Raw genomic sequence first — 26,567 nt, forward strand, 5'->3', positions numbered from 1 at the left:
CGTCTTCCTGAAAGGCTATTGTGACTTTATTGTGTGGTACATGCCTAATGTTTGTTTTACCTAACCTGGTGGAAATCATTTATCCTGCTGACATTCAAAACTCTGATGTACAAGTGTTGGAAATTGCCCTTTATGCAGGGTTATCCCCAAACTTTTTGCTTCTTCTTCCCTTATTTTTGCTGATCTGTGGTTGTTGGCAATAGGACTCTGGGCACTTTACCACTGCTGACCAGTGCTAAGGTGCATATGCTCTCTGTATAAATTGTTATTGTGATTGGTTATCCATGATTGGCATATTTGTTTTACCAGTAGGTCCCTAGTTAAGTGCACTGAGTGTGCCAGGGCTGGTGATTCAAATGCTACTAGTGGCCTGCAGCACTGATTGTGCAACCCACATGAGTAGCCCTAAAATGATGTCTCAGGCTTGCCACCGCAGTGCCTGTGTGCAGTTGCTAACTGCCATGCTGACCTGACCAGTGTCCACACTGGCTAGGACTAACCCGTCCCTTTCTGTACACATTGGACACCCCTATAGAAGGCCCAAGGTACCTCCCTGGGTAGGGTGCAGTGTATGTGAAAGGTAGAGCATGTACTAGTGTGGGTGACCTGCTCTGGTAGTGAATTACAGACATTTTCGTTTTTCACTATTGAAAGGCTATCTTGCCCATAGGCTACATTGGGCTACATTGGGGAATGCTGTGTATAATGTTTACCTGCTTATCTTCCCATAGGAGCAAGATGGAAAATTGAAGACTGGTATCCCTGAACTCAGAATTTAATAACACATCTTTTAGGAAGGATGTTTTTTAAATCCTGTGTTTTAAAGCAGCGCTTTTAGAAAGTGGCTGCTTTCTTGTCTGAACTTTCTGTGTGCCTTTGCCTGTTTGTGAATTGACTCTCTGGTTTGTGAGTGACAGGAGCTGGGGTGGCTCCAAGAGGCTGGATGAGTCAGCACAGGGCTGAATAGCTCCATCTACATCTTGAGTGGTGGGAGGGGATAGCACTTGGGCCTGAGTAGGGATGTGCCTGCCTTCCACAATGCTGGCTCCACCTCCTGCTGGGCGGCTGATGACCCTGATGAGACAAGTAAACAGAGTGCTCCAGCACTGGCCAGAACTGGTTTGGACTAGGCAAAGGCCTCTCTGCCTTCAGAGAACAAAGGAAACATTGGTATAAAAAGGGATACCCAAACCCCAGAACTTTAGATCATCCTGGAATCAAGAAGGAACCTCTGCCAAGGAGAAAGCTGGAAGACTGAAGAAGAAGGACTGACCTGCTGAAAGGCTGACCTGCAGTTGCTTTGCTGCCAAGGAGAGGGGAAGGACTTTGCTGTTGATGTGTCCCCTTGCTTGAAGAGATCTCCATGGGCCTGAGGAGAGCTGGCCTCCTGTTAAGAAGTCCCAGGAACAAAAGGACTTCACCCCCAGCTTCCCCCCTGAACTGTGCTGTGTGAGTTCTGACCTGCCTAGAGTGCTTGATCCCTTTGTTGGGCCTTTGGAGGTTGTTCCTGCTGTTTGGGGAGCTGGACAAGAAGAAAAGAAGAAGATCTACAATTTTGCATGCTTCGCTCGCTTCCGGAGCGCATCGTCGACAGTGCGAGAGAATTCCCGCCGCCGCGAAGATCATCGCAGTACAAAAGGGGGTGGTGATGGGCGGAGCATCTGAACCAATCAAACACTTACACCCAGTCAACAGATCTGGTTTTAATCCATCACCGTTCTTTAGCCCACTCTGCCACCCCAGTTCAGACATGGCCATATGCAAATCAGTCTGACCCTGTGCCTCATGGGAACAGTCCAGCCTGAACTGCCAAGGCATGCCTTCCCAGGACCGGAAACAAGCTTCCTAGGACCGGTTTCTGGCATTTTAGCCGTCTTCAGCCAGGCTTGCTTGAATCCAGTGGCAAAGTGAGCAAGGGACTCACGTCTGAGCATACCCTGCCAAAGAAAATCATCGCAGCGCCTGTTGCTGCTGCAAGAACCGACGTATCATTCGCTTGCGGAGCATTGCCCCAGTGCGGGAAGACACCTGTTGCTGCAAATATCGTCGCAGAGCCTGTCGCCGCTGTGAGAATCGTCGTACCGCTTGCTTGCGGACCGCATACCGTCGCTGCGAACATCGTCGCAGAGTCCAACGCAATCGCATTGTGGGGCCGCGACAGAAGAGGATCAATGCTGAGCCGCGCATCGCCGCCGCACCGAATATCTTCGGCGTCCCGAAGATCGTCTTATCGTGCCTTTGCGAGATGCTTCTGACCAGAGAACTTGCACCCCGGAATCCCTACAAAGTATCGCATCGCTCCCCATACAGACTGAATTCGTCGCAACACGCCCGCTGCGTACAGTGGGGTTGTCGCATCGCCTCCCCAGGGTCTCAGGAGTGATGCATTGCTTGTTTTCTGACGCTGCAGCTGCCGCTTGGAACTTTTGTCACATCTAAAGGTACTTTGGGCTAAAAGTGACGTAACTGTGGATTATTTTGACGCAAACCCTTGAACTCTTTTTAAAATCATATTCTTGAACTGTGTATGTTGGATTTTTGCGTTATGGTCTTGTGTAGTTTAGATTAAATACTTTATTTTTCTAAACTGGTGTAGAATCCATTTGTGGTGTTTTCACTGTGTTACTGTGAGTGTTGGTACAAATACTTTACACATTGCTTTTGATAAGCCTGTCTGCTCGTGCCAAGCTACCAAGGGGGTGAGGAAGGGTTATTTAAAGAGTGTACCCCCTTGCCCTGACTAGAAGCAAGGGTCCCTATTTGGACATTGCTACCTACCTCTGCCAACTAGAGACCCAGAGATCTAACAACAAGTCACACAGATATCTCAGTAGCAGGGATACTAACCCAATGAGTTATTTTAGCAGCTTAGAAAGTAAGGGATTACTTGTTCCATTACAAGTACTGTAGGGATACCACACACGTACTACAGTAAAGTATGATATTAGAGCACCGGTGTCATTTTTATATCTCATGTGGGTAGTGAAATCACACTTAGACTGCTATTAGAAATGCAATAAATATTTTTATATGAGAATTGCAGACGTGTGGGGCGTACAGCTGTATGTGAGACAGATCAGCTTGGTGACAATCAGGGTTGGATCCTCTTGGGATGGGGAACAGCGTTTACAACGCAACTTTTACAACGCAGTACCTTTACCATGCAACTTTTACAATGCAAGTCGTTACAACGACTTGCGCTGGGGGGGCGCTCTAGGATAGGGAATAGTTAATTTACTATCCAAAACCTTCCCTACTATCCACGGGGACTGGAGTTGGAATAGTAAATTAAACTATTCACTATCCGGCACCCCCCAACGCAAGTCGTTGTAACAACTTGCGTTGTGAAAGTTGCGTAGTAAAGGCATGCGTTGTAAAAGCATGCGTGGTAATGACATACATCCTCTTGGGATATCAGAGGTTAAATATAGCCCAAGCTGGTACCCATGCTCACATATCAAGGTAAGACCAGCAAAGATGGCCGACATTTATGTGATGGAACAATGGGGACATTACCAGAATATAGCTATTTTGTAGCTCATTAGAAACATTGGTTACATCTCTTGTGAAGGCATTCGCACAAAACATGGTTTTGAGTATGTAACTAACAAAAACAGTTTACTAGGAAATGAAGATGCCTTGACCCTAGCTTCAGCTTGGCATGGAATAAAACTTTCAAATTCCCTCAAAGAGCCAAATGCTTTCCTTTGATGACTGTCAGGACCCTCAGATCATAGGTTGGAATGTCAGAAAAGGCAGCTCACCTTTCCATGCTTTTCAGGTTGGTAAATGGATTACCTTTGAATTGGGTACTAGTAATCAGTGGGCGGGATCGGAAGGGCAAGGCGTGCCCCTACTTTTATAAATGCTTCCAGTCCGATCCCCTACTTCTTTGTATAAATAAACCGTACCGGGACTGCAGGAAAAGCCCTACTTTAAAATTACAACTTTATCTTTCAGCCTCTGCAGTGCCCCCGACCTCCTCCCCTTCCCCCTGTATCTAGGGACCTGCAAAGCAACACTGAAAGTGCCATCAGTCTTAGGATAGCTCGAAAACAGCTAACTCTGATGGCCCTGCTGATGGCCCTGCTGTTGCCCTGAGCCCGTGATTCACACCTCATTTAGTTAGGAGGCTACTTCAGAAATGGAGTAACACTGCTGCTGGCTTTATCGACTTTCATTAGAATTCTTGCGAATTATTCAAATGCTTTAATGATGTAAGAGAAAGCAATCCAACTGGCTTCCGTCCTATTACATTCTAAGATGCAGTCATTATTATGCTGAAAGGTATGTGCCAGTTACTGATATCGCTGAAATATAAACTCAGAAAGCATGACAGTAATATATGGCCTCTTTTAAACTTGGCCTGTCATCCAAGACAGAGGAGCATGAAAGCGCTATTGGAAAATTCTGCTAGTCAGTCATGTGTTTGTCGCAGCACCCGTGTAATGCTGGAGCGGTTTCAGTTGATAAAAGTCTTATTCCTATTTAAACATGTCACAAAAAAGCAGATAAAGGGAGAAAGATGGTAGGGAGTGCCTAAAAGATATATTATCACTTATTGGTAGTCCGGTAAGGAAAGATTAGTGGTTTCTCGGATCCACTTTAAAGTGAAGGATCGATAAAGAATTGCAACCAATTTTCTTAATCTGAGTGCTATGCCAATGGAACAGTACAATGTATAAACTATTTAACTGTGTAGGTTTTACACAATACCCTTTCTCAACGTGGCCGGTGATGCTTGAGAGTAGTGTAGTGTAACGCTAGAGCTGAACTAGAGCATACAAAGCGAGTAGGCGTGTCTTTTTTAGGAGGATTTGCAGCCTGGGTGCTGCAACTCCTAAGAACATTTTGAAAAAACCTATAGGGTCAAATACTGCATTTTATTTTTAACACCTCATTTTTACACAAATTCTCTCAAAAGCCATTATTGTGCCAAGCCAACATAGCCTGATGCTCCCCAGGAGTTGACCACATTTATTTTCAAGAGGCACAATATGTTCCTTCCATAAGTAAATATTTACCTTCACTTTGCCAAGTACAGTATTTTGTCATGCTTCCTCACACGTTCTCACTCAGGTTCACTACCCCCATTATTAATTCTTATTCATTTCCCTTTTACTTAAAATTGCTCACTTGCACTCACTCTTAAACATTCGGTTTCACATTCTCACTCTTGCTCAGTCTCACTTTCTCCTACACTGATTACCAAATTCTAACTTACAGTTTCACTTACTCTATGTGGCTCATTCTCACTCACTTTCTTCCACATACACTCGTTCACTCATGCTATGTTACATTCAGGCACTTCAATTATTTACTTACTTGCACTCATTCTTCTTTGCAAGACACTTGAATACATATGTACTATACTATGTTTGAGTAGCTGGCTGACATGAATATGAAGGAGCACTTGTGGGTTACCATGAGTCATATCAGATTCTCTTGAAGAGTCCCTTTCTCTTCTGAGCCCTACTTAACCCATGTGTACAGGAGGAGCCATGTATTCATGTCCTTAATGTTTGAGACAAAAAATACTCCTTGATTTCTGAACAATGAGAGTAAAAGCTTTAAGGTAAAATGTTGTTCCTGCTTATATTTCGCATGCTTTACATAATCCTGCATTCCCTATGAGTGTTTGCTTTTTCCAAAATGCTGTTACTTTTTTTCAGGCAGTACATATTTTGAATTGAGTCACATCCAGATGTTTATAATGAGGAAGAATTGGTTTGTAGCTGCGCTGCAGGCAGTGCGAGTTTCACTCAAAGGGGCAGAAGGGTGTTCGTAGGGGATAGGATATGGTACTATGGCCAGAGCTACCAATTTGGAACTGGGTAACCTGGTTCAGGCTCTATGACATGTCCATCAGACCACTATCCAGAGGGAGCACATTCCTCTACTAGACCTTAGAAGGCCCTACCAGACCCTAGAAGCCCTGGTCTCTTAACACCAGCAGGTGAACCCTGCCGGTGGCTAGTGTTGGTTAACCTTGAAGCCCAGTCCACCACAATCCATACTCAAGTTTACCTCCAGTCGTGCGGGCAGGCCCACAAAGCAGCACACCCTAGAGCAGCAGTGACTTTGTCACTGAGGTCACAGGACCCTAGAGGCCAGTCCTCCTCACCCATTGGTGCCTCCATTGGCCTTGTTCCAATAGTACCAATGCAACTCACCAGGGATTGGCAGTGCCGGATTTGCATGCACACCAGACTAAGGGGCATGTTTACAAGGGCCTTGTGTCATGCTTGCACCTTGCAACGTGGTACATGTGCAACGCAAAGCTCCAAGTCATATTTTAAAAGCCAAAGTAAAGCCACTTTGCATGTCTTCGAATTGCTTCATAGATATGGAATAATGCAACACAGCACAAACTGCTGCATTGCCTTACTGTGTGCAAGGAAGGTGTTGCGGTAGGTGTTGCATGGGAGACTGGTTTTATAACTGGGGACTGTTTTTGCAGCAATGCTTCAAAATCGCCCCCCAGTAAAAAAAACAGCAGAACTGTGCAGCATAATGACTCGCTCTTAAAAATGCATATATCACTGCAGAGTTCCTTGTAAACCCAGTAGTTTTCCTGCAACAATAAAAGTCTCCCATGCAACTCCCACAGTTTTTGATGCGTTCACAGATTTACAAGGACTTGTAATCCTGAGAATGCGCCAAAATCTTGCGCCTCCCTAGGGGAGGCATAACTAGGAGAAATATCTTTATCTTTTTTTTACCTCTTTCAAAGTGTGCTTTATTCTTCAGCAGACATAGAAAGAGGAAAAAGCCTCTCAAGATTGTTTTTGTACAGGAATGGACCCCTTCCTGCACAAAAACAATCCTGCCTGCAACGGAGGCACCCTTGCACCATGGGGCAAGTGTGCCTGCATTGGCGCTAGGCTGTCGAAATGGCGCCTGCGCAAGGGGAAAAGACAGGAATACACCATTTTGGATAAATCCCGTGCATTTCTGCCCTTTCCCTGTGATACAGGGCATTGCAGCAAAGCAACTTGCTGCGCTGCCCTGTGCCACCATTTCCATAAATATGCCCCTAAGCTCACAAACTTCATTGTCTCTCTGCTTCATACACAAGCACTTTCAGCATGTGCTGCCTGCTTTGGGGCGCCTGCAAGTATGCAGCAATGGAGGACAAAATTATTTTGCAGTGTTGATTAAATTATCCAGCAATAAAGTCAGCAGTGTTATACAGTACATTTTCTGATACTTTATTATTTTGACATTTTTACACATACTAACAGTCTCTGCAAAGGGTTTGCCTCATTAATGCCAGTGTAACATGCAAATGCAGTGGTGGGAAAGGTGACCAGTCAACCTCTGCACACAGCCTTCCACTTCACAGCAACATAAGTCACATTATTTAGTAACTTTTGATCTGTTGGAGCTACACACAATTTTTGTGTTAAAACCTTCAGATTATAAAGGCAGCTGTATCACGTGGAGAATACGGCAGATCAATAATTATGTGGAAAACATCTGCAAACTAGGATATTTTACCATTCATGTTTGAACTTATCTCATGCAGTCTCTGTTGGGTGGTATTTCTGGACACCCTGTGTGCTCGCGGTGAGACAAAGGATGAATGTGTCTAATAGTGACTGAAGAGGATAGTAGTTTGAAGGGGAGAAAATAACTGATTGAGATAATCCGAGGACCACTACCTATGTCTGACCCTTCCAATGTTTGAGTCTCATTATTTCAGAATTGATACATTTGTATCTTATATGGTGAGGGAGAATTACAAAACCATTGTAGCAGGTTGCATGTATTTGATATTAGGCAGTATATCCTTGGTTTCAGAGAGTACAAACTAAATAGAAACTGCATCCCTGAAAGCCTGAAACCATTAGTGCCCATTATAGACACCTTTACCTCCACTGCTGAGCGTGAACGGGGCTTTAGTGTAATGAATGATGTGCTCACACCACGGTGGAACAGAATATCAATCAATTGTCTGTCTTCTATAATGTTCATAAAAATCATAGAATTTAAACCTGAATTTTATGGTCAGAAATGGTTAGAAAAAGGGAGAAGTGCCGATGAAAGAAACTGCTTGGCTTGGAGACAAATGGCTTATGATTCCACTTATAAGTGTATTTGGAACATTCTGTGATTGGCAACATGTCCCACATTGTAAATGTATTAAATGTAAACAACTTTTATATTAAACCTCAAATAAACATGTTTATGCATTATTTGAATTAAATACCGTTAGAAGCTGTAAATGGTCAGTGAAATGCCAAACGTACTAAAAATTGGTATGTTTTGCTATTTCTAGCCACACCTCTGACTCCTCCCACTGATCTAATCCTCTATTTATTCCCGCCCCTGATTCTCCGCCCACATTAACCCTACTTTTTTTCCCCACTTCGACCACTGCTAGTAATACTAGCTTTATGGAGCACCTAGAAAATATAGATGTGTGGCATGAAGCAATATATGAAAAACAAATAAATATTAAGATTTGATCCCATTAAATATTAACTTCTGTACTTGAATTTTATACCGAAGAACAAACTCATACAAATGAGCAGCAATGTGCACAGAAACAAGCACATCAGCTAAAATGATACACAAATACAAAACAGGCGTCATGCAGTTCTTTACACAGACATGAACATATAGAATTGCTTCATTTTACCTCCATTGGTGACCGTATTTCCCCATCCAGATACAGTGCACCAGGTGCCGGCGGGCACACAGCTGGATGGAAGTGGAATCGGATGGACGTACTGGTTGTACTGTGCCGCCTGGGCTAGCTTGACCAGCATGATGTCATTATCGAAAACTATTGGGTTGTAGTTTGGGTGCGGAATTTGCTTAGCAGCATTAATAAATTGTTCAGTGCCTTCATTCGTAGATATGATATGTTCACCAAGGCGGGCAACCATTGTACCAGGTCTACCAAAGAAAAAACATTGGTAAAAATAAAAGAGAGAAATGCATAGAGTGAGCGAGAGAACAAGATGTAGGGAGTGATAGAGGCATAGGGGTGAGAGGCAGTATTGAGAAAATACACTGTGGACCTAGAGAAATAAAGAAGACAGTAGCAAGCAACAACTTTTAAGAGGCAGAGATGTTCACTGGGTGAGGACAGGACTCATGATAGAAACAGATGGTACAAAGTTACATTTCAGAGTCAGAGGTAGGCATATAGAAGAAAGGTTGTGAGAAGAGGTAGAGATTGATGTAATGCATGCACACGGAGTTGCAAGAAAAGTAGGTAGTAATGTAGTGTATGTGGAGTCAAAAGAAAAGGAGGTAATAGTAGAGCATGTACAGTTTGGGATGACATTGTTTGAGAGTCTCTATAGGCCACCGTAAAATGTAGAACAATTATCAGAAACGCATCATTGCCCCAGTCCCGTTGACATTTTTCCACATATTTGTGGTATTAGTGAGAGTAAACTCCTGTTTTTAGCAGAAGCTGGATTCCATGTATCTAAGTTTCACCACACCTACATTTGCAGCAAAATGTAAATACCAGTGGAAATCATTCCCTCTATAGGCTTTCATATACAGATCATCTTCCCCCCACCCTGCTCTAAAATCTACGATCTGGGCTGATTTACAGGGATCTTGAGAGGTAGGTTCCCTGTTTGTGGTCTCTATTTGTTTTGAAGTCTACTGTTTTCATGGCCGCTTGGCTTTGACAACAATTCTACTGAACAGAGAATAGTCTGATGAATACTGTTTTCAGAGTAGAGTCAGTGTTCTTTGTGCTCAGAAATTCTGGCTCTACTTAAAGTTCAGAGTCCTAGAGAGAGGGGGGTCGTTACTGTGACCTTCTCCAACACCCATGTATGTGCAGTCAGTAGACTGAGACTTCAGTACATACAGATTTACAGGCAGTTTAGCCTCAAAAGGGGCTTTGGTTATTTGCCCTTCCCTACCACATATGTCTGGGACATGAATTAATATTTATGTATTTCCATACTGTGAAATACATAGGGGATTAAGAGCTTCCTGAGTATTTCTGCATATGTGGACAATGGGTCATGTGTTCAGGGGGTATGCATTTTTCCTCAGTGTCGACCCACAGAGTGTTGCATCTTATAGCCTTTGCCAACATCTGTTTGATCACGAAACACTTACAAGATCCATGGGAATAAATCACTTCATTGACAAGTTCTTATGTGAGGAAGTCAGACCATAAATGGCAGCCTTTGAGAAGTAGCGCACAGAAGGATACAAAGTTCCCCGGGGGTAGAGGGGAAGGGGTTTTACTTAGGTGGAGAGAGTATCAAAGAGAGTGTCTCAACAAGGAACTAAGGGGTTCCTATATCGGAATTAGAGAGCCTCACACACCCAGGGCGTTTAGGTGTGTAATGCACCTTGACCGTAGGGTGTCCAGTGTCATCATTGGCTCACTGCTCCTCGTCAGACCGGCAGCCTTTGAGAAGTCTCATGCTTTTTCAACTGCTAATTTGTAGATGTGTAGCTGTCAGCAATTTGTAGATGTTATGAGAGTGTGCTAAATTGAACCAGTCGGGGAGGAGAAGGGTGGTGGGGAAGTAGTCCTATTTTTCCAAATCTACCAGGTAAGGGCATGCCATCGCAGGGCAGTGTGGCCTGGATTTAGTTGTTTTACGCCCAAGAGGCATAAGTGTTAGAGAGCACAGTGAACCCAATTTGGGGGCTCGGGGGAGGGGTTGTAGCCCCGCATATAGGAGAGCATTAGAAATAAATGACTGCCTGCGCCAGTGTCAAACATTCACTCATCGCTGTCCAACCGCCTCCTCTTGTCTGGCCACAATGTGCATGAGAGAAAACAGAACATTATGGGATTGAGGAAGGGAAAGGAGAAGAGGATAGCCAGTAAGGAATCCTTATCCGCATAGTTGTTTACCCCAAAAAAGTAAATGATTAACTTAAAATAAAATGTACTGGTTGGTGTAGGTTTGATGCTTATAGTCACCCCCTCTTGCCTATGGACATTCTAGTCTGTTTATTATTATGTACTTTTAATTATTTGTGTTTTTAAACAGAATAGACAAGACCCAACAGTGTTTTGCATAATGACAGTTAATATACGTAGGCATAGGATGGATGAGCGACTGGATGCATAAATGTAGAGTTGACTGATTATATATATGAATGGGTGATTGCGTCAATGGGTGAATGGGTACGTGAATACAAGGACAGATGGCTGGATGACTATAAGGATGAATGATTCAATAAGGCAATTTGTGAATGCATAGATGGCTACACTGATGTTGGTGGCAGCAGACTATTCTCCACTCCTGCTGCTGCTGGTCATTTACCCACCGACTCACCTAGTCGTACATCCATTTAATTGGACTCATACAATTTGAAACATGAGTCTTTACTGTTCTCGCAGCCTGCATTTCTAGCACTTTTTCCCGTCACTATCCCTGCTAAAGACAGAAATAAACTGACCAGGAGAGCATCTGCAATAGAGACAGATTACCACCACATGATCAAAGAAAAGATACTAAACATCGGCCTATGCTAAAAATATGTGAACTACGCAACTGTGCCCAGCCATATATAACAACTGATCTCACGATTAGCATATGCATAACATAAAAACCTATTCATCACATGCTGAGGAAAGAAACACTAATCAAGAGAGCATGCTCGGAGAGAACCATATGTACTTGACATGAGCAGGCCTTCAATATTTGCAGGTATTTCTATGTTATTTTGAGGCCAAGCTCTTCCATGAGGAGCCCTTTCATGATCAGTGTCTGCGTCCAGTTCATTCATTTCTGACATGACTCAATGGCTACAAAGACCCTCCATAGATGGACTCATACAACATCTGCCAGTGATCACTACAAGTTCATGTAATACACCTATATAGCATATTCAAGAGAAACAGCTCCTTACGACATGATCACAGTATAAATGCTAATCACAAGCCTGCGCTCAAACTCAAGCAAGGCAAAAATAGAAGCACACCACAAGATAGAGAACTCACGGCAGAAGAAAAGGTGACTACGTGCTCAGAGCTAACACACTCATCATGAGTGCACACTCAGAGAAAACTCACAGGCACTCGATATAAACAGCTCCTGGGCATTTGCTGCTAATTTTAATGAGTGAAGGGGGTGTCCCATGCGTGGTACATGGGCATTCCCAAGCAACCACCCATGGAATTTGATACAAAGACTTCTAAAAAAGGCAGACAGGACTTTGCACCACAAATGTACACCTGCTCGAGGCAGGGATACCGTTTGAGAAAGGTTTACTTTTCCCAAAACCTTTACAACTTTGCACGTGTGCTGTAATGTTTTAAACTATGTCAAAGCAAAGTATTTTCTACTGGAAGGGTATACCATCTGTACAAAACCTATGCTAGACATCATGCAGATATCATACTAGTTGAAATAGTGGAGTGAGGATTAGCTACAGCAGAGAAACTATGGGCCATATGTATCAAGCAAAATTGCGAGCACAAATGCCGAAATTCACAGAATTTCGGCGTTTGCGATCGCAATTTTGCTCAGTGGTATTAATGAGGCAAATCTGCGTGCAAAATATGGAATCGCAAAAATTTGCGATTCCTTATTTTGCGATTGCATTTAACGCCTTAACCGCGGCTGTTTTTCCGCCGCGGTGCGGGCGTTCTAAAGGGTGGGCGGGGCTGCGTCGGCCGTTGGCCGACGGCAGCACTGGGGAGGTAGTGCTGGCCGACGGGAGCACGGAAGGGGTTAAGGAATCGCAAATTTTGCGATTCCTTAAATGCAATGTAAGAAGCACCAAAAAAGTGCAATTTGGCCTTAAGGAATCGTAAATTACCACCAACTTCAAGTTGATGGTAATTTACGATTTCTCACTTTTTTGCATTTTTCAAAGTGCAATGTGAAGCACATACATGCCCTTAGGGCATGTATGTGTGCCACATGTGCACCCACGCTTATTTCAGGGGTGCAACAGGGTGTCCTTTTGACACCCTTGCACCCTTGAAATTGCATTCTCATTTTGCGATTCTCTAATTGCTAATCGCAAATTGAGAATGTCTTCCCATTCATTCCCATTCATTCCTATGGGCCTCTAGGCCGATAGGAATGAATGGGGAGGTATTCCTTAATTGTGAATCGCAATTTGAAAATCGCAATTAAGGAATATGTAGGATTCGCAAAATGTTTCGAAAATCCTACAAACATAGCATTCTGCGATTCTCAAATAGCGATTCGCAAAAATTCGCTATTGATACATATGGCCCTAAAAGTCTTATGGGGTGTTGCACTAAAGCTGGATCGAATAGAAGTCACGTACATTCTGTTATCAAGGCGGAGATTTGTAAAAATCTTTGTAGCTCCATCCAGAAGGCTGAATCTGTGCAAGAGAGCAGAAGTGTTGAAGTCCAGGTTTGACTACATATCTATTTTGTTGATACTCTATAGTCATTGCTGATTTTCTGTAGGTGATCTTCTTCAATACCTACATTTAATTTGTGTTTTGTTATGTGTGCAGCCTCGCTATCCTAAAGAACTACCCTTTCCTCTCTCCCACAAAAAGCATTTTGTTTCATGACCTTTGCCCATTAGGAAACCTTACTGCCGACTCAACTCTAATGTATCTGCCTGAAAAAACATCTTTGCTTAGAGGCTTTCATCAAGACCTTGCATTACCATGTTCATCTTCACAAATGTTTGAAGATACAGGTGTGTCTCACAGACAATCATTGCTCTCCAAGGCAGGGTACATTCTGGGAAATATCATATGTATAATCATAAAATAATCATTCCAATAACCGAGCAGTGCTACTGGTTCAGGCACTGGTTCTTTTTGCCTTTATCAGACCAACCAAGAGCTTTAATAAATGCTACCTATCAGGAAGACACAAGAAAATGTCTCAGGGAAAAATGTGTGATATAGCGCGGATCTTGTCATTTTTATAGAGCACATTAAAACATATATATTTCAATGACACTTATCATGAACCGAGTTAAAGACACTCACATGCCCTGACAATGTGCAGCTGATACGATCCACCATTGATTGATCAAGGATCCTCCACAAAAGTGATCTCCTTTGTCTGTCTTGTATGTCAGAAGTACCTGCCAGGGGATGCTCCCATAGGCACAGGCATATCCATTGATAATATCATTGATATTTTCGACCTTTTGGACCTTTGTTGGGTAGGCAGCTGTAAGACAAGAGAAATTTCAAAGGACATGGGGAAGCAGTTTTCAAGGTGCTTAATTCTTTTTCTACACTTAAATTCAGATTAGATCAGTGCTATATGAAGGCGTAAGCGGCAGATCACGATGAAGCAATCATCATTTGCAAACATCTACAAATTAAAGTTACTACTAGGGATATACGCAAGTATGGTGGATATTGTGCAGTGGTAGGTTTAGGCGCTATATGGGTTTGGATTGAGGGGAATATGGTAAGCTAGGCCTCGGTGAAATTTTGGTTACAGCAGTATAATCTTGTGTAATTTTCAGCATATCGCATTACGATTGTTGCAAAACGTGTGATATTGTGCTATTACACAATGTTGCGTAATTAAGATTGCATTTATATAGTTATTGCTATCAAAGGAGGTCTGGACAAACAAGAATGAACCAAACGGCAGCGGCTTTTGTTCCCATTGCACATGGTTTTGCACTTTTGCTTTTGCCACAAAATGTCTTTATATTCAAAGTGGACACAAGGATGCAGTTCGTGCTATTGAGCAAAATGCTAGACCCACATCTCAATTTTTGGGGCATTTCGTGTAATTTCCTCAAGAAAATTAGTCACATTTGGCCCAATCCTATTATAAACCCATCCACAATTCGAGCTCTGGGGTTGTTTACAATGGTTTAGCTCATCTTTTGGGGCAATAAATGTTAATTCCGAAAAAGGACGGAGTTGATCATATTTACTGTGAAAAACCCCTAAACACCTCCATATCTACCGGGGTGTATAGAAAGACACAACTCCACACTGATAAACATCTCAGTTGGAAGAAAAAGTGAAAAAAAATGAATGGATATTTTTGACTTTACCCCATAATTAGGGGATTTTCCTTCTGCAAAAAATCCACTGATTTATGGTTAGACGTTCAAATACAAGAGTACAATTTAGGTGGGGACACCTAGGGATATTAGATATCCCTAAAATATGGTAACTTCGTGAAAATCGTAGACATAATTTCAAGACTGACAACGTTGCTACTTTGTGAATCCGTCCTGTGGCATTTTAAAACAAATGATTGATTTGTTCGGCTCTTGTCCTGTAAACTACCATATTTACCTTCCTTTAGAGCCACGGCAATCGGTGGAAAGTCCAGCTCCCCTTAACACAATCAAAGGCTGTGGGGCGTGCCTAAGGAGAGTGACTACATGCGAAGTGATCCTGACTTTAACACTGGGACTGCTAGGAAGGACTGTCTCATGGGATTCAATTCATTCATACAATAAATGCTGGAGATGCAATATCGGAACGGAACCACTCGTCCTTCTCAAACATCTTTGGAAAATAATTTCAAAGAATGAGCACAGACATCTCTGGAGTGTATCCCGATGGCTACCTCTGGCACCTGACGTCATTTCCTGCTGAGTGAGGATCTTTCTTCCAAAAACTTAGTAGTGGTGGGTGGGGGAAAGCTGTTTCTTTAAATTTAAACCCCTTTAAAAATACATTTCGTGGGCTTCACTCACCTGGTATGGATTATTAATCTTGCTCTTTTTGGTTATTGATAATGTTGTAACAGACTTTGTGTAGGCCTTACAGCTGTCATGCCGGCATAAGTAACAGCACCTTGGCACCTGCACTAGAAACCATTTCATCTAAATCCGGTGCTGTCTTTCAGGGCAAAAGTCTGTGTTGAAGTACTCTCACCTCACCAAAACCTCTGACTGCCCGTGAAAACAAGGCCAAAGACTTACTATCAATGCTTGCCCCACAGAGTGATTGACAGAAAGCATGCTGCCTGCCTGGGGCAAACCTGCTCAGATCCCTGTGTTCTGATGGGCATTGAGTTTCGCTACTTATTCAAACTCACAGACCCTCACCTCGCCAATGCTGATGCTGTTGCAAACAAAGACATTTTGCTATTCTTGAAAAATCCTCAAAGCCTCTTGTTGTTCACACAGTGCCTGCTAGCCATGACACCCCTCCGAGTCACACCTGCCCAAGTAGAAAAGGGACCCACCAGGATTCATTCAGATGCTCAATATTAGCTCATTTACGACTGTGTAGGAAGATGATAGGTACATTTTCTAGAAGCTGCAGAGTGTAAATATAAATCTTGAGTAAAAGTTCTAAATAAGACCCTGGATTCTTACAGCTCTCAGCTATTGATGTCCTGGTTGTCATGCTAGTGGTATGTTCCTAAGCCTTCTTATAAATGGCGCATCGCATGGACAGTCTTCATCAGCTTACCTGCATGATGCCAGGCTGCCAAGACCAGCAGGAGAAAGAGCTTCATCTTGACGCTACTGGAGTCAGCGAAGTTGTACAACTACTACAACTGGAAGAAAACCTTTATATACGTTTCCTTATCAGATCCTGTGCGTCAGAGGTGCTTAGAATGTGTACAGTGCAGGCTATTTATGCCATATCTTTGTCACCTGCCCATTGAAAATATGACCTGGCAAAGTGAATTCCCACCAATATATACCTCTTGGGTGATAATGGTCCCATTAACACTAGACATCAATGGAGCACAATCACTTAAAGGATCTATATATCAATTACTTCGCAGTGCATACATTGACAGTAAATAATCTCAGCTGAGGGTGACATTGGCAGCAGGCTATCACGATCCGGTGCATTAAAAGTCAAGGGGTTCTCACTTGGTGAAAAGATTGAAAGATTACACAAGGAGGCCATTTTGCGAAAACTAAGTGCTTTGTGTTTATTTAACAGGTGAATTTGGGGTCAGCTTTCGAGAAACATAAAATGTAGAATATTAAACAAACCTAAATCTTAATCTATACAAATGATATATTTGGGCTGATTCTACATAGAGCCTTATAGTATTACTAATGATTCTTTCAAAATTATCAAAATTAACCACTAATACCTCATGATACTAGTGCAGTGCACCAGGCCCTGGGATCCAAAGCCTTAATAACATGTATGGAACGTTAACCATGTATTTGACCATAGACTTGACCATGTATTTGATTTCTTTGTTATACACACTTGAATGCCTATTTTCATTGTGAGATGTGAGGATGCCCCTCTTGATCCACAAAACTCAAAAATAAATGAATGACAGTAGAGAATCCATGAAGCAATATAAACACTGCACATGTTTTTATGTTTTTCTTGTGGTGTGATGTAGGGCACCTTTTTTACTCGTGGTAATGTTGGGCAGTACATAATTGATAAGAATCTCCAAATAATCAACAACAGACCCTAGTCACAATAAATAACACTAACCATGAAATATATATTGTGTATGCCTTAACATGTGAAACCAATATTGGCAATACAATTCCTAATTTTCATTTAATTTACTACCATAAGTGACCAGGCATATGCCCTGCAAACAAGGCTCGTGACGTAATTAAAAACAAACAAAAAGTGTTGTAGAGAAAGCATACAATGCTGGTCATTGGAAGACAAGATTAATCATAAAATCCAGATTTTGTTGTCTGGATTTCTCATTTAGGAGATTACAAGATATATCTAAGATAGTTTATGATGTAACTGTCATTTGTGCAAGATCCCATAGCATTGTTCTTTGAGGTGAAATACCGATACTGGATGAGCCAGAAAGCAGTGTTCAGACAGAAGACAAGATACCAGAGACAGGCCAAAGTTCTAAATCAGACTCATAACAACGCTACAGGAGGAGAATGGAGTTTTAGATTGTATATCACGAATGCAAGAATCGTAACAATGTTAGATTTTTAAAATAATAATTAGTAATTTCATTTTGTAAAAATAATTTTTATTTGAAAAAAGTGTGCTGTTGAATTTTGTCCTGATGTTAGGTTAACACAGACACAACCTGTAGACATAAAATGATTCATTTTCATGTTCTTGCGATACTTCTTGCACTCTTATCAATGTCAACATCATGATTTTGCTTGGTAAAAAGTGAATTAATGTATGTTCAAGTCCTATATTTCAGAATTTTAAAGCACTGTTGCATTGGCTAGGTACATTATTTCAAGGACGTCTGAATGGAAACAATACCTCATTGTCATACTTTATGATGTTCATCAATTCAAATGATCACATGCTTTTCAAAATCAATATCGACATATTGTTCACTGTCCAAATTATGTCAAACATGTCAGGAATATTGAAATTGTTGATTATCTTTGATTATTATCCTAGAAAAGCCATGCTTACTTTCTTCTGAAGCAAATATGCTATGTTAGCAACTGTCGGTGTTGCTTTTGTGGTGAAGATGTCAATTAGTTATACACTTCGAAATATTACCCTTTGATATTTGTGTATACCAGGTAAGTAGTTCAACTTTCTGTGTTGCTGACTTCGATTTTGCTGGATTTAGGAATCTACGCACTTTACCACTGCTAACCAGTGCTAAAGTGCTTGTGCGCTCTCCTTAAAACCTGGTAGAATTTGCTTATACCCAACTAGCATATATATTTCTTTTATATTTCTTTTATTAAACAGTTCAACCAAATCACATCAAGCTCACTCTTTCTCACTGACTTTCACTCTCTCTCCCTGACTGGCTCACTCTCTCTCACTGACTCTCTCTCACTGACTCAGCACCACCACAGCATCACTCAGCAACACCACAGCATCCCTCAGCAACAACACAGTATCAATCAAGGACAACACAGCATCACTCACGGCCAACACAGCATCACTCACAGCCAACACAGCATCACTCAGCGCCACCACACCATCACTCAGCACCACCACAACATCACTCAACATCGTCTTTGCAATAGTACACCACCACATCATCATCACTCAGCAAGACCTAAGTATCATTCAGCATCGTCTCAGCACAAGTCACCACCACCACTACCACCTCAACATCCCTCAACACCACCTCAGCCTGCTCTCAGTATCTGCCATCTGTTGATTCTCCCCTAGCGTCTGGCCACTGCTATTGTTATAATACAGGTACTAGTTCACAACCTCCCATTGTTTATGCCCCCTCAAAAAAACCTTTAACAAGCATTGCAAGAACAAAAGAAAAATGAGGACATTTTTTATTGTACATAAAGTTTTTAATATGGTCGTTCTGTTGGACATAATGCCTTCTTGGTCATATATAAGGTAACAAAAATGCTTCTGGCACTTTTTTATTCCAACTTTTCAGCATGTAGCACAGCAGCCACACTTCTCTACAGCACAGCTTAAACACATTGGCAAAGTCAATAGCTCTGCCTAAACACGTATAAGGCCCCAAAGGCGAGACCTATTGGCCATGCCAATGCTTGTTTGTTTTGTGTTTGATACCACTTTGTTAGACCTGACAGCCTTAGGGTGGTCTTCTCCAAACATTTTGCCTACTTACCTCCACTGTTTGCTGTAATCTTTTAGTTGGCCTTAGAACTCTGTGCACTTTACCACTGCTAACGGATACTAAATCCCTTGTGCTTCTCCCCTAAAACATGGTTTGATTGACATCCACAACTGGCATATTTAATGTACCTATACGTCCCAAATACAGTGCACTACCTGTGCCTAGGGCCTACAAATTAAATGCTACTAGTGAGCCTGTAGGACTGATTGTGCAACCCACACAAGTAGCATTTAAACATGCCTCAGGCCTGCCACTGCAGAGCCTGCATGTACAGTTTACGCTGTCATGTCGACTTGGCATTTAAAACCCCTTGACAAGCCTTAAACTCCCCCTTCTTTTACATATGTCATCCCTACGGTAGGCCCTATGTAGACCATAGGGCAGGGTGCTGTATAATTAAAACACAGAACATGTACTTTTAGGTTCTGCATGTACTGGTAGTGAAAAACACCCACATTCATTTCTCACTCCTGTGAAGCCTACCCCTCTTATAAGTTCACATTGGAAATTCCTTATTACTCTTATAAGCTGTAATTCCTGATTGAGAAGGAGTAGCTCTGTCATCTTTCATATAATTGTAATTGTAATGATAAGTCCTCTTTACTGGCAAAGTTGGATTTAACTTTATTATTTTAGAAATGGCACTTTCCGAAAGATGTTTCAACCAGATAATGGAAACCCAAGGATACCTAGGAACCTAGGATATTATTAAAGATATAAGGAAACAACAGTAGCCCCGAACTGAACCTTCTCATTTGACGGGCTTCCAAGTCAAAGTTCCAATAAATTACAGGAAGCCCAACACCTAACTATCCATGGCAGTCACCAACTAGCTCCAATATTAAGAAAACAGGACAATAACTGTTGCCAGGAATCATTAGCTAAGGACATGTGTATTCTAATAAATGAAGGGAAACTGAAAACATAAATGTCAAACACAATGGAAATAGACATTATTGAGGAACGCTGGTACCATACAGGAAATCCGGGTTTGTGCATGGTGCACCAAGGAAAGTCCTCCTATTACGCCTGCCATGCTCAAGACTTAGTACTAGATGTATATTTCCATTGTGTTTGAACTTATGTTTTGGATTTTCCTTAATTTATTAGAGTCCACATGGGCTACTGTTAGTTGGACAATTGTAACCCCTTCGTCCCGCAGAGAAGCCCTCAATTGAGAGGTTCATTCTTTGCTTAGTTGGAATATCAGCCCCTGAAACCTTTCCCCTTGGTTGGGAACGGGGCTGTAATTCATATTACTTTAGGTTGTAACTTGTATATACCGATTTGTTGTACATGAATTATGTAGCCACACAAACAGTGTATTGCACTGATGATAATCCCTGAAGTTTAGGGGATCGAAACGCCAGTGACTAAATCACTCTAACGGGCATGAATATGAAAAATTGCTCTTTGGGTGCATTTCTTTAATAAGAAATGTGACTTCTTTTTGATTCTATATAATTCTTGATGTCACAAACCTGTCCTTTTGCCTGTTTGTTTGTGCAGTACCTGTTGTGGTGCGCCTCGTAGAGGATTCATACCCCTAAACGAACCAATTATAACTTTTTATACAGATAAACTACTGATTGATCCTAATTCTCTCTGTACATTATTATTGTGCACTTTGGGTATTACTCCATTACATATGTACACTTAGAGATCCTTGTTTCTTATAACCTTTCAAAAGATGACATTTCTTTGCTCTTAAGCTCTGTGATCCTGCAGCATGTCTCCAATACATGTCTGGGGTGGGTGACAGCTGGACCTTATGCATTCCCTCTAGACAGTCACACAAAAAGGAAGGTTAAGTGTGACTGTGTGTCCATTTGCATTCTGATGGGTCATCCTGGGCAGGATGGGAGGGAGGAACTGACACTTACACCTGAATGGGAAGTACACTGTCACCACACAAAGGGTTGCATACCCTCCTGTAGTTAGTCCGGAGCCAGGGCTGGGAAGGGAGGTCCTCTGTGCACTTCAAAGTCCCACTTTGAAGTCACATCCACTTCAAAGGCACAACTGAGTGCAAATACTGTGCACCCCCTCCTGGGTGCACAGGTGATTCCAGGGGCCCCTGGGGAGCAACCCCCACACTAAGGCGGCTCGTGGGCCCCTCCTGTGCCTGTCTACGTCCGGTAACTCTCGTTGTTGACTCTCTTCATTTTTGAAACCATTCATTTTTATTTTTTAAATTTATTTATTAATTTAGTGCCTGAATCACCCCCTGAGGGGTATCTCTGCGCTTATGAACAGACATGTAGGTGCTGATACTGCGTGAGGAGTCTAGAACAAAAATATTTTCAGGGACTTTCTAAAGTGAAGATTGGCCTAGCACTGCCTCAATGTCATAGGGAGTGAATCCTAGTTCCAGGGGGCAAGATACGAGAAGGCTTTCCCCCCAGTCCTAGATTTATTAATCCAGGCAACTTTGAGAAGGGATTTGGAGCTAGATCGAAGGTCTCTGAGAGGAGTATATTGGCAAGTTTCTCTGCGAGATATGTTGGACCATTGTCAAACACCGCCTTGTGGATGATGCAACACACCTTGAATTTGATTTGTTTACGCACCAGAAGCCAATGAAGCTGCCGCAGCAGCGTACTCATGGATGATCTGTAAGGGGTGTTCAGTACCAAAGCGCAGCTGTATTTTGGACTACCTGTAAGTGGTCTAACGAGGCCTTGTTAGCCAAAATCAATGGAGCATTACAGTAGTCTGATCGACTCAGAACTAACGTCTGAATAAGAGTCTTCCGTGTATGGTCTGGGAGGAAAAAAATTCTCGTCTCAACAGACTGAGCACATGAAAACATGAGCTCACCGTATGGGTCACCTGCTCCTTCATGTTCAGATTCTGCTAAATGCGACCCCCAAGTTTGTTACTGATGCCTTAGGGGCGGGAGAGACACCCAGCTCCCTTGCCCACCTCTCTTGTGCCCACACAATGCGGCCTCTCCGAAGAGCATAATCTCTGTCTTCCTGGCATTTAATTGGAGAAAGTTGCTACACGTCTACTGGGATATTGCTAGCATGAGGGAAGAGAAGGTGGTCTGGGCTGTTGTGGAGGATTTGTCAAAAGAGAAGGTAAGCTGGGTATCATCCGCGTATGATATTGGCACAAACCGATATGCCCTTAGAAGATCGGCTAAGGGAGCAACATATATATATTGAATAGGGTAGGGCTTAGACAAGATCCCTGGGGTACTCCCTTGGTCAGCTTCTTGGTCTTGGAACTGTAAGGTCTGAGGTTAACTGTCTGAGAGCGATCAGAATGGAAGCTAGTCATCCACCGCAAGGCCTCTCCCTTTATACCGGATTCCTCTAGTCTCCCGCGCAGAATCTGGTGGTCGACCGTGTAGAAGGCTGCAGAGACATCTAACAACACCAGTAGAGGTGATTGCCTCTGTCTAGTGCTAGTCTGATGTTGTCTGTGACAGCCACTAGGGCTGTCTCTGTACTATGTTTAGGCCTGAAGCCTGTTTGTGACACATCCAGTGTACCTGACACTTCGACATGAGCTGGAAGTTGTTGGTTAGTGTGCTTTTCAAAGATTTTGCTCAGGAGCGGGAGGAGGGATATTGGTCGCGAATTTGACAGATCTTTCATAGAGGCCTTGGTGTTTTTGCGTAGTGGGATGACCTGTGCTGCCTTCCATTCAGATGGTAAATGACCTTCCTTTAACGACACATTCAAGAGGGAACAAATGGGAGCAGACAGTTGTTTTGCAAGGCCCGCAGATATTTTGGCCGATATAACATCGAGTGGGGAACCTGATTTTACAGTATGTAATAAGATTTCTACCTCTTCACAAGTCAGGGGGGGAAAGCTCATCAAGGATTTACGCCACTCATAGGTCATGACCGACTTTGTGTTACCAGCTGTAGTGATCTTATTGTAAATCAAATTGATTTTCTGCTCAAAGTATTCTGCAATAGTGTTGCATAAAGCTTGAGATGGAGATTCTTCCAGATCACACGCTTTGGAGTTTGTGAAAGATTTAAGAATCTGGTACAATGCTTTAGTAGCATTTCTTGCCTGAGTTATCTGCTGAGCAATACAAGTTTTCTGGGTTATTTTTATGATATTGGGCAAGAGATATCCTATATTTTTCTCTGTCCCTTGTAAAATGGGTCTGTTTACACCGCCTTTCAAGATTTTTGCAATTGCCTTTCCCAGTTCACAATTCAGTGGTAAACCAAGCTGCTTGGACCTGTCTTGGCTTGCCCGTAGAGGTTTTTAAAGGTGCAAGTTGGTCAATCGCAGCTTTTGCCAAGTCAATGAAGCGGACTAACCCCTCCTCTATCTTTTCATGCTCTCTATCTCCCATAACGCTGGAAAGGTGGCTGAAAAAGCCTCAGGAGTGATTTTATGTCACTGTCTAAACAAATGTTTGGAAACAGAGCTAACATTTTCCCGGCCTCCGGGTCCCTGAATCTTAAAATCAACTACCGAGGCCTACTTCAGGCCTAAGCTTCCACTGTCCCTCATTCATCTGGGGCCTCCAGCTCAGGATCTGAGCCATTTTTAAGCTGCGTTGGGGGAGCAGGCTGCTGCCACATCCTCACCTCCACCCGCGATGTTCTGGTGCGGCAGCGCTGTAGCCTACTCTGTTGCTGCGGAGGTCTTCTCAGGCTTTTCGGGCCCTCAGCACCACCACCACAGCTGCCTCGGGGTACGGGCGCCAGCACGACGCCGAGCACAGCACCAGGACCTCCCTGGCCTACAACCGCCTCGCAGCAAATAGTTCAGGTGGCTGCCGACCCCCCTCAGCGCAGCCACCACTCAGCTATACGACTGACAGGCCGCAACTCCGGTTCACACGTCTAGGCATCGGTGAGCACATGCAGGCCTTCACAGCAGTGGGTGACTCTCCCCATTCTATGGTGCTTCTCCCTGGCTCTAGGTGTCGGCAGAATGGTGCTACCTACTGCTATTGTTTGGCGGAGTCTGAGAGACCCAAAGGCACATATCATCCAACTGCAATCTTGGCCACACCTGCCCCTCTTTTTTTGCAGAAAGACTGACTTGAAGATCAATTTTTAAAATAAGACTTTTACGTCTCTCCTCCGAAACAGTGTTATCGTTATCCAACATGCAAATAGCCCTTTGAGCTCAGTTAGATAAAACATCAGGGCCAGCCTGCGAACCCTCCATTTTAGCTTCTTCTGCTAAATCCATAATTCTTGTTAATCGACCAACTCAGTCTAAGACTCTATCCTGGCAGTTAAACCAGCTCTGTCCACTCTTTTTTGGGATCTTTAACAACATTGAAATAAACAGAATAATGTTCGGGTTAAACACAGGAGTGGCAGTAACATTGCTGGGAAGGGAAGGATGTGGACACTCAGAACATAATTTATTCCTGATAGTTTATTCTAGTGGGTGTCTTAGATTGAACAAGACATAGTCTGAGACATGCTCAGATGGGAACCATTCAGAGTGAGGATGATGAATTAGGGTAGGGTCGAACATTGGTTCCCCAAAATGGTCCACCAAGTCCTAAGACCCTGGGTGAAAAGTGTCACCCCCAATAGGAAGAGACATTTTATGCCTGTTCTCTGGAGGCTCGTGCATAGATAAATCGGAATGTTTGTCCAAATCAAAAATTTCATCAGAGACATTATCATCCTCATTATCAGTGTCTCGTAGATGGGTAATATTAAGAGGAGTAGAAGGAAGTAACCCCAAAATTATCACCTTTAGGGTGGGAGGACCAGGTTTGAGAGAAACACCTTTAGAAAAAATAGCTGAGATACTGCACGTTTCGTTCCCTTTTTAGAGGTAACCTCAATTGATTTAAACAATATTTTTGCCATAGAGGCTTTGAAACATAGAGACTGAAACAGCATGTTGGAGAGAGTTTTTAATAAAAGACTAAAACTTATTCTTAAACAACTGAGACTCCTCCTACTCAGTCATAATTAAATCTGAGAGGAGTTATAACCCAAGAAGAGTAAATGTAAGAAGACAAAAGTTCCTCAGAAGGTTTCAAAAATACGTAAAGGCTGAAAGCAACAAAGAAAATCCCAAGAATACCCAACAAAGGCTTAATGTACTTCAGAAAATAGAGCAGGCTCTTTTAGCAGGAGGGTTGAATAAATGAAGGGTGTGCTAAAGGTAAAACAGAGATGAAGGGCGTGGTAAAGGTCAACAAGAGATGATCAAAGTGTTGGAGAATCCTGAAGCCGGAGGAAGTCTTCCGGAGCTGGAGATGGAGGCCGCAATAAAATATTCTGCCAAAGCGTCGAAGCGTGCAAGTGTCCAGCAGGCGTCCACGGACCTGAGTGGTGACAGCTGCAGTGACAATGCTGCTGAAGTGCAGAGAGAAAAGAGAGAGCACACTCTGGAAAGCAGAGCACGACAGAGGAGTGCGCGGGAAGCTGATTTGCAACTAACAGGAGACCCGCTACTGAAAGCAGGTAACGAAGTAAATAAACACTGTAAATACTAATAGTAAATATACACTAAACACCTCAAAATAAGAATTATAAAAATTTAGCAACAGTGAAAGATACTTATCTTGACTGCTAGTAGCAAGAAAAGAGGGTTTGTTGCTCTCAGTTATGATAATTATCTGTATACTCGACGTCCTATTGATTAAGCTATTGTAATGTTCTGTTGGTAGTTCTTTTCCCAGGTTTTTCTGGGTAATGTGGTTCATTCTTTTTCTTGACTGCTGTTCAATAAAATGGAATAAAAGAAACACAATAGTAGCCTCTGGTCGTGTAATAAAATTAGGCTTATTAGTTGCAAAACTCTCATTTCCGTTCTAATTTAAGCTTGTATCTACTTGAACAGCATTAACTTGGATTAAGGAACCCCAAGATGATCATGTTTACAGCAAAGTGCTGCAGGAGAAGCACTTAAATTACATTTATATTTTTCTTGTTTTTGTTTGAAGGACACAAGTGTAATCCTGGGATGGTTTGTTTGCTTACTTACTGAATGATCACTTCTAATTGCTCAGTTCATCCTTGCATCTGGATTGTCCTTGACTTGTTGCCATCTGTCTACCATCGGAAATTAGTAAACCTGTATGTTTTTTTAATGGCATGTTGTAAATATTGGCTTAATAGTTGGAGAAAGGGTGACCTCTACCAACTTCATAAACACAATCTGGGATGGTCAAAGCACTG

The 26,567-nt window shown here is 42.6% G+C and overlaps 1 protein-coding gene across 1 annotated transcript in view; it reads right to left on the bottom strand.

Moving 5' to 3' along the window:
- LOC144762903 (trypsin-like) overlaps positions 1–16,505 on the bottom strand; it is a 29,481-nt gene extending 12,976 nt beyond the window's left edge. The window contains exons 1-3 of the mRNA XM_078648200.1: positions 16,351–16,505; positions 13,936–14,122; positions 8,645–8,904 (exon numbers count right to left, since the gene is read on the bottom strand). Of these exons, the coding sequence (XP_078504326.1) occupies positions 8,645–8,904; positions 13,936–14,122; positions 16,351–16,396 (493 nt within the window). The 5' untranslated portion in view covers positions 16,397–16,505. The remainder of the gene's footprint in view (positions 1–8,644; positions 8,905–13,935; positions 14,123–16,350) is intronic.
- Between the last annotated feature and the right edge of the window lie 10,062 nt (positions 16,506–26,567).

This window comes from Lissotriton helveticus, chromosome 6 (assembly GCF_964261635.1).
Source record: "Lissotriton helveticus chromosome 6, aLisHel1.1, whole genome shotgun sequence".
Lineage (NCBI taxonomy): Eukaryota > Metazoa > Chordata > Amphibia > Caudata > Salamandridae > Lissotriton > Lissotriton helveticus.